This window comes from Brachycentrus maculatus, unplaced genomic scaffold (assembly GCF_059751285.1).
Source record: "Brachycentrus maculatus isolate JH-2025_06_01 unplaced genomic scaffold, ASM5975128v1 h1tg000397l, whole genome shotgun sequence".
NCBI lineage: Eukaryota > Metazoa > Arthropoda > Insecta > Trichoptera > Brachycentridae > Brachycentrus > Brachycentrus maculatus.
Genome location: NW_028281146.1, coordinates 10,471 through 20,000, shown reverse-complemented (window position 1 = coordinate 20,000; position 9,530 = coordinate 10,471). Strand labels below are relative to the sequence as shown.

General features: G+C 32.4%; 1 protein-coding gene across 2 annotated transcripts in view; it reads right to left on the bottom strand.

Moving 5' to 3' along the window:
* Positions 1-9,010, bottom strand: part of LOC148302911 (uncharacterized) — a 171,552-nt gene extending 162,542 nt beyond the window's left edge. Inside the window, exon 1 of one of the 2 annotated variants that reach the window (XM_088270858.1) lies at positions 8,651-9,010. Coding sequence is in view for 1 of the 2 variants with exons in the window: in XM_088270859.1 (XP_088126985.1) it covers positions 8,769-8,788 (20 nt within the window). In the remaining variant the exon portion in view is untranslated. The remainder of the gene's footprint in view (positions 1-8,650) is intronic. The other variant, XM_088270859.1, reaches the window with a different exon arrangement.
* Positions 9,011-9,530: the final 520 nt, after the last annotated feature.

The window sequence follows — 9,530 nt, the reverse complement described above, 5'->3', positions numbered from 1 at the left end:
TTTTGTTAAGATATATTATAAATTAACTTTACATGTTCTTAAATAACTTATTTAGCATGTATTATAATATCCCTTAACAAATGCATTCTCTTCTAGCAGTGTAGTGTAGTGCAGTGCAGTGTATGGTGTAGTGCAGTGCAGTGTCTGATGTCATAAGTGTAGTGCAGTGCAGTGTGTAATGCAGTGCAGTGTGTGATATTATAGGTGCAGTGCAGTGCAGCATATAGTGTAGTGTGGTGCAGTGCATTATTAGAGTGATAGTGAAGTGTGAAATACTTAACTTCGCGTAGTGCTTTCCCCCTTAGATTTCGCGTAGGGTTTTTAATTTGCCACTTTCCCTACAAAGTGTTTGATTTGACCTTTTCTCAATACAGTGACAGTGATAGTAACTTCAATTTTCTAAATGGAGTCGATGCGCTTAGCGCAGTTACTCCAAAGTGTAAAGTCGTGTCCCATCAGGAACAATTAAATGTAAATTCAGTGACAAAAAAAATGAGTAGTGTGGTTGTCAATAATGGGTAGAATCGGTGAATGTTACGCGTGTGTAAAGTGATCACTTAAACCAGCCTATGAGTGATTCTTCTCAAGATTCTTTTAAATCTTCCATACATTCATAAAATGTATGAAAGATTCAGAAGAATCTTCCATACATTTTACCAAGCATTCTGCTACTAACTATGGTTGCTGATCATAGGTAAAAAATAATATAAATTATAAATAATATGTTTTGAATATCGAAAGCATTAACTTTGTGGATCATATTGATATATTATTTCGAGAAATAAAAATACTTTGTGTTCTGATCCACTCACATTTTTATTAACCAACTAGTTTCGGCAACAACCTGTTGCCCTCTTCAGGGTTTATAATAGTAATAAATTAAACCCTGAAGAGGGCAACAGATTGTTGCCGAAACTAGTTGGTTAATAAAAATGTGAGTGGATCAGAACACAAAGTATTTTTATTTCTCGAAATAAAATATTAATAATACACAGATTTCCATATTCCTATATTTTGTATATCGAAATCATTGTTAACTTTGTGGTAAAGGTCTGGGCACTGCTCACTGCCTGTGCATCTCTATAAGATAAAGTGCGTCACATCACCATACTGCGAAAGTGGACAGGATATAGGGGATGCAAACCATATGTTGTTTCAGTGTCCGCTCTAGACAGAGAAGGAAAACTTTCTAAATAGCTTAACACGGGCAGGAATCCAACTCCCCACCCAAGTATCCGCCATTCTTTCTGAACCTTATCCTGGATATGCAATCGTAATTTCTAAAATGATAAAGCTAAACGCATTTAAACTATGAAATAAGTTCTTTAATTGATTCGGCAGTCACTTTGTGGTAAAATCTATCCATTTTTAATTAACGTTTTACTTATTAAATACCACTATTTCTTAAAATCTACTGTGCAATGTTTCGATGCATTCCGCATCATTTTCAAACACCGTATGTGAAGCTAATTCTAAATTTTAGAGTTGGGTCCTTGGGACGTTGAAGGTTGAAGAGGGGGTAGTAGCTGTTTTTTATTTTTATTTATTAATTTTATTTTTTTTTTTTTTTTTTATTTCTTATCAGAAGGAACTGTTCCCTATGTGTTTGAAAATGATGCGGAATGCATCGAAAAACGTGTCAGAGTAGATTTTAAGAAATAGTTGTATTTACTAAGTAAAACATTAATGAAAAATATATAATATGTTTTAATTGTTAAATTTTTTTCTATGATTATTTTGTTTGGAAATAAAAATAATACTTGACACTGGCAGAAACATCCTTTCACTGGATGACTACCAAATATTTTTTAAACTGTGTGGTATTGCAATATAACATTCTCCTTATAATTCATCGTTCACTTTGCGTAAAACCTCTTTAAAAAAAACACTGCTTCGTGCCTGCCGGTTTCGGAAATTTCATTCCATCATCTTTAATAAGATAATAATAATAATAATACAACATTTTGAGTGTGTCCAAATACTTGTTTAAAAAATCTGGATTATCTCCAATTACATATAGATTACCAATAGATGTCTCTAGTGAAGTTCTAGTGATTCAAGAACAATGTTCCGAAATTGGTTCTATATATGGAACTTCCAAAAATTTGAGTAGTGTGGTTGTCAATAATGGGTAGAATTGGTGAATGTTACATGTGTGTAAAGTGATCACGTAAACCAGCCTATGACGGTCGTCAGCCCCGCAAATGCCCAGACTTCCATATTCATCTTCATCTTTGATGAGAAGTCAAAAAATAAAATAATAAGAATGATATTTTTCTTCATTTCTGTTAAGATATCAATAAAATCTTACACACAGAGTTACATACGAATATAATTTCATGTGTAATCTTTATTACACACATTAAGGATATTAGCCGATAATAAAAATAATTAGCCAGTCATCGTTTAGGCACGGTACAAACCGTTTCTTGGAAGACGTTACGTGGGAGGATGGAACACAGCTGCCTAATATCGAATGCTGGATATTGTAGGTCATGCAATAGCAAAAAAACTATCAGTATTTTATAGCTAGACGTATAAAAACACATAAAGCACGTATTACCGATGTTACATCACAAATACTTGTGTAAATGAATGAATATAGAAGATCGCTGGTAGAAAATTCAATGAAAAATAATTTTGTTTGACACAATTGAAATATAAATGTTTTTATTTTTTTCAGTACTTAGTAGAAAGAAAATTATAAGGTCTCTGCTTACTTAAAGCTTTTCTTAATCCAACATAGATGGCTGTTGTGAACTCATATGTATTGTATTCTCAATATTATTGATATTTAAAGCATTTACCTTGTGGTTAGTCATTTTTACTTATTTCGTTTTTTACAAAAATGTTAATAATATTAGTATACAACCACTCACCGAGATTTTTATGCCTACCGGTTTCCAGACGTACCCGTCTCTTCGTCAGGACAATCACTAACACAGCATGCCAACAATACCACCCTTCACCACCATAGCACCATTTGTGCTATGGTGGTGAAAGGTGGTAATTTTGTGTGTGTAAATGGTGCTATGGTGGTGAAGGGTGGTATTGTTTGCATGCTGTGGTAGTGATTGTCCTGACGAAGAGACGGGTACGTCTCGAAACCGGTAGACATAAAAATCTCGGTGAGTGGTTATATACTAATACTATTAAAATTTTTGTAAAAAAAATAAATAAGTCATATCGCTCACTGCTTTCAAGAACGTCATAAATTAAAAAAAACTTTTGATTTATGACGTTCTTGAAAGCAGTGAGTTCAAAAAAGATTTTTCAGGAGAACGTTTTTAAAGTTTAAAAATATAACACAATGTATTAAAAATAAATATCAAGCCACTTATTGAACTTTTTACTGCGTAACAGATCTTTTTAGGTAAAACCTGAAGGTTTTTTCTCATTAAAAAAATAATTAAACAATACATTTTTTTCAAAATTTCAAAAACAACATTTTTTGCCCTGTAGCGGGTAAATATTAAGTTAAAAATATGTCTCCTTTGCTGGGATATAGTGTATCTTCTAAGCATTCTAAGGGTTTGAAGAAGAAGAAGATATGCATTTGCAAATTAGTCGGTGTATGTTTGTAGTGTTCGTTAAGTTTATTTTTGAGAGTGTTTGTGCCTTTTATATTTTTAGTTTTTAAAGGAAGAGTGTTGAAATTACTTATGCATATGTTTGTACTATTTTGTGTTGCGTTTGGGGATTTTTATCTAATGTTAGGTAAAATAATAACAAGTGGTCGTTGGGAGTGTAATGCAAGGACCAATTACTATTACAAACACTCTTTAATAATGTTCCTACTCAGTATTACACACTGCATGCTGATTCGTCCGATTAATATATCAATTAATGTAGTTAACATGTATGTAATTTAATTCATGTATGTAAATCGGCGTAGGTACCTCGAGGCGTTGTTTTATTATCACACGTAGATCTTGTAGAGAAGTAGGTAGTACCTACCTTTTTTTAATAAAAAAAAGATGATTTTTTTTGTTTTTATTATTTACACAAATATTTAAATTTCATACTATTTCTATGAGCCCAAGCGGCTCAGAGGTATCATATTGTGGTAGATTGGGTTCGAACCGAGAAACTCGTGACTCAAGAGTCCGCGACACTAACCACGGGACCACAACCCGACACCTTAAATATGTAGTAGGTATATTAAAATCATAACATAGATGAAGAAGAATATGATCACCTTTTTATTATTTTTTAGCAGTCACCCAGTGAGAGGATGTTTCTGCGTCAAGTCTTATTTTTATTTCTTAATTTATTCTTCAAACCCTTATCTGCACCCTAATGGTGCGTAGGGCACTGCATCATATAAACGCAGTGTTATCTTGATCCTTAACACATGAAGGAAAGGTGATCAGCCCTCCGCTTCAACAGTCAACAGTCCGGCTTCTCCTGAGGAGTGCAACGTGGTTTCCTACCAGCAATGAGCAAATGCTGAGAAGTTCCTGATTGGCCCACACTAGATTATCCCTGCTGTTACCAACACAGATTCAAATAAAAACATATTTAATTAGCTAGAAGAAACAAAAATCCACTAAATGGTCTATAAACCTTGTACATAATAAGCAAAGTAAATAATAAATGTAATTCCCATCTATAAAAAAACCTCCACTTCAGGTACCAGACCAGGCTAATATTGAATAAATATTAGAGTAGAAAATCACTTGTATGTATTTGACCCCCCCTGGAAATCGAACCCGGGACCTGCAGACCGTTAGCCTAGCGTGCTGATTATTACACTCTGAGAGCGCTTGTCCACTACACATAATTTTACTGTCCGGCAGTCCGGTTAGCATGAAAAAAACTGATGATTGGCTTGTGCTTTTTTTCCGTCTTTCTTCGGATCGGTGCGTGATCACGGTGCGCGTGAACTCGATTACGTTAAACTGTCGTAGTCGCTTTTGTTTGAAAAAACCGGATTGCCGGACAGTAAAATTACGTAAGTGTACAGGGGCCCTGAGGCGGACAAACTCATTTTTATTATGTATATTTATTTCAAGTATTATTATGCATGATATATTTCTCCTCCTTTTTCCCGTATCTTCACCCATTCTTTATCCACCTTCTCCAAATGACCACACCACCTTCCTTACACCTCCCAGTATCAATATTGTCATTTTATTCTCAACACCCATTATGTATTTTTATTATGTATATTTATTTCAAGTATTATTATGTATGATATATCGCTCACTCCTTTAAACAACGTCATAAATAAAAAATCGTCAATTTTCAGTTGTGCATGTTTTCGGAATGCCCAGAAAATGTACTTTTAAATATCCCAGCAAAAGCGGCATATTTTAAACATTATATTTACCCGCTACAGGGCAGAAAGTGTTGTTTATGCATTTTGATGAAAATGTATTGTTTAATTATTTTTTTAAATATACTAAATATTTTTCAAATGGAGAAAAAACATTCAGGTTTTACCTAAAAAGATCAGTTGCACAGCAAAAAGTTCAATAAGTGGCTTGATATTTATTTTTAATACACAACATTTTGAGTGTGTCCAAAAACATGTTCGCAAAATCTGGATTATCTCCAAGTACAGGAATTATTTTCATATAATTTTTTGACATCTCATCACGGATGAAGAAGAACATTTTCAGCTCACCAATAGATGTCTCTAGTGAAGTTCTAAGGATTCAAGAATAATGTTTCAAAATTGGTTCATATATATAGAACTTCCAAGAATTTGAGTAGTGTGGTTGTCAATAATGGGTAGAATTGGTGAATGTTACACGTGTGTAAAGTGATCACTTAAACCAGCCAATGACGGTCGTCAGCCCCGTAAATGCCCAGACTTCCATATTCTTCATCATCTGATAAGATATCAAAAATAATATTTTAAATACATTGTATTATATTTTTTAACTTTAAAAACGATCTCCTGATAAATCAAGTTTTTTGATTTATGACGTTGTTGAAAGGAGTGAGCGATATGTCTCCCCCCTTTGCTCGAATCTTCCCCAATTCTTCATCAACCTTCTCCAAATGACCACACCACCTTCCCTACACCCCCCAGTATCAATATTGTCATTTTCTTCAAAACACCTATCTCGTTTGTTATTCAAATATTCATCTAACGAAGAAGAGGGTTTGATCACATCAATCATGCACACAGCGAGCGGAATTCCAATATATAAAATACAATCGCTTACAATACTTTTGTTTAATTAATATCGCGAATGTGGCCAAAACATCCGTTGCTTGTTGACGTACCACACGAGCAGATTATATAAAACACGAAACGAAATGAGATTTTATCAGCACACATATAAGTATGTCGGTTATCATATGATAACCGATTTATAACAATTCCAAATGCTTCAAAGAGATCTTTGAACGTGCAAGTACATATCGCTCAATCCTTTCAACAACGTCATTTATCAAAAAATGTCAATTTTCAGCTTTGCATGTTTTCGGAGTGCCCGGAAAATGTAGTATATCCCAGCAAAAGCGGCATATTTTTAACTTAATATTTACCCGCTACAAGGCAGAAAGTGTTGTTTTTGCATTTTGAAGAAAAGGTATTGTTTAATTATTTTTTTTTTAAATATACTAAATATTGTTCAAATGGAGAAAAAACCTTTAGGTTTTACCTAAAAAGATCTGTTGCACAGTAAAAAGTTCAATAAGTGGCTTGATATTTATTTTTTATACATTTAATTAAGTATATTTTTAAACTTCAAAAACGATCTCCTGAAAAATTAAGTATTTTGATACATGACGTTGTTCAAAGGAGTGAGTGATGAAAGAAGTAGATGTAAGGGGATATTCGCAAAGACAGAACATATTCGTCGACAAACCGCCGAAGACGTAAAACGTCTCTTCACGCCCGATTTTTTAAAGAATGTGCAATATATTAAACTTTTTTTTTGTTTTTGTAAAATACTTGTAAAAAAAAGTTTTATAATTTTTTTTAAAGTCCTTTTCTTTCAATAACTCTTTTATTATTAAAACTATAAAAAAAATTCCCAAGAAAAACTTATTTTTTTATGCAGCACGGTGTTTTACTAAAAATATTACCTGGGTTTAGAGAAAATTATGTAGCGACTTAACGAACACCTTTTTCCATCGATCTACGAAATTTTGCCATATTTGAGGCAAGTTTTGATATTAATTGTTATGTTCTAATAAATATTTTGTTGTAATTGGTGCTGGGTTCGATTCCCGTGGGGGTCAAAAAAATGGTGACAAAATTTCGGGTGCGTGCAAATCTTTGTTCACAAATACAATCCTTGCCCAAAATGTTTCGAATAAAATAACTGGTGAAAATATACGCTATATGAAAAACTGATAATCATATTTTCTGGTATCTCCCGGCATGTAAAATAATTATGTAAGGATCTGGAATTCATTTAAATTAGAGGGTAAGGCTTACTCAAGTCAACCATAGATGCTGCAGCGAACTCAAACATGAAATGACATGAAATTTATATTATTTACCTGTTATATGTATGAGTTCTAAAAAAATCGGTATGTAAGTGTTTTTGCTTAGAATTTTCATTAATGAATTACATGAAATTATAGTAACTTTCAACATTTAAAGTAAACCAATCACGAGTAGGCATAGGCTATAAAACTTGCCTGGTCATGATAAGCGGTGTTGCATTAGCCGTAGCTAGATTTCAGAGACACTTGGACGTTAGGTAATTTAAAACAAATGAGTAGCGCGGTTGACAATTATGGGTAGAATGGCGAATGTTACACGTGTATAAAATGATCACTTAACCAACCATTACAGGTCATAAGCTCTGTAAACACCCATACTTGCATATTCTTTTTAATCTGTGTTGAGATGTTAAAATGTGAATATGAGGGATTTTTTTCCTCTAATATTTATTTTATATTACCCTGGAATGGTACGGCCTATTTACCTTTATTAAGTGTACCTACTTAACGATCAAGATAACACTGCTTCTATACGAAGGAGAATAAATATTCTGAGAAAATATAAAATATTTGAAAAACTGTGTACACATTCCGATTTTTTATATGCCTATTTTATATTTTACATTTTGTCTTGTGTTTTCTTATTTTTTACTTTGTTATATGTTTTTCAGTCTTGTTAACCTTAATACCATGTCCCAAAATGTGTAATGGAAATTACTCATCGGGAATATTATATATGTGAGTTATGTTTGTATTCTGTTCAAATATTTTTTTAATAAAATCATAAATTTAATATCGGCTTACGAGAAAACTCTAAAGGGTAAGAACTGCTTTTTCCTAATAATATCGAGAGCTATTAAAAAAATTGTCATCTAAAGACTATGAACTAACTAATGTACAATTATCAGTCATCAAAAAGATTTATTTATTAAATATTTGATGAAAAATTGACAACAGAAAGGTATCTGTAACATATTTTCTTCATTTAAATATTAAACAAAAATAATCTTTCAAATTTGGCAACGCTTTGTAACTATTTATATTCAAAATTGTTTATCTTTCTCTTTTGACAGTATTTTATTTTAAATTATCGCATTTCATATATGTATTTTTTTTTAGTATTGTTACCCTACTATTTAAGCTAGAAGTGCCATAACAATAGAAAACCGCTATGGCCGTAATTTTTCGTCGGAAAAACTGCAGTGCTAAATCATATATTATTTAAACATTTTTAACTCACCGATAAGATCACAGCATCCAAAATTAAAACACAAAATCACTAAAAATCAACAGTTTTTTTTTACAAAAGTTTCCACTGTTAATTCTCAGAATAAAAATAAATAATGTATTTGACTCACACATGTAAAACGGAGCACATAAAAAAACACTGCAGCAAAATTATTGCACAACAAAAAAACACAGTTAAAATATCCACGTACAACCGTCCTTGTATTTATTATAATCCATGCTAGCAATACACACCATTCGGTTTGAAATAACTGTTAGTTTTTTTACGTTATTGTCAAATCGCGCCAATTCAAAATTGTATGATCGGTCTTGTTTGGTTGTATTGTTCTATGGAGCGCGATACGGCCGCACGTCACAGACCGCCAACCGCCGTTTTCACACTAAAATCCGTCCTGCTAAAAAGCTGCGCAGTCGAATTACCGAGCACCTTCGGTAATCCTCGACTCACCTCGGCAATCTGCGCACAGGTAAGCGGCGATAAGATAATCGCTTGATTTGTGTCGTGTCGGAAATAAAACAAGAATAATATTAAATTAATGAAAAAATTGTATCGTCAATAGTACATACAACTTACAATTAAAAAAAATGCAAAACTACATTGATTCAATTTATTTTAGGCATCTTTTATTTATTGTATCTACATAAGGTTTGTTTAAATGATATTTTTTAAATGATTTATGAAGAGATTGAATCCTAAACATCAAGCTTTGTACACAGTATTATACATAAAATAATCAAGTTTTAGAAATCTTATCTAAATATTCCTTTAGATGTAATTTATGTTCAAGTTTATTAATTTCATGTAATTTTTTTTCAAATAAATAAATTTGAAATTACGCCGTTACACAAAATTTTAAAAACCATCCCCACAT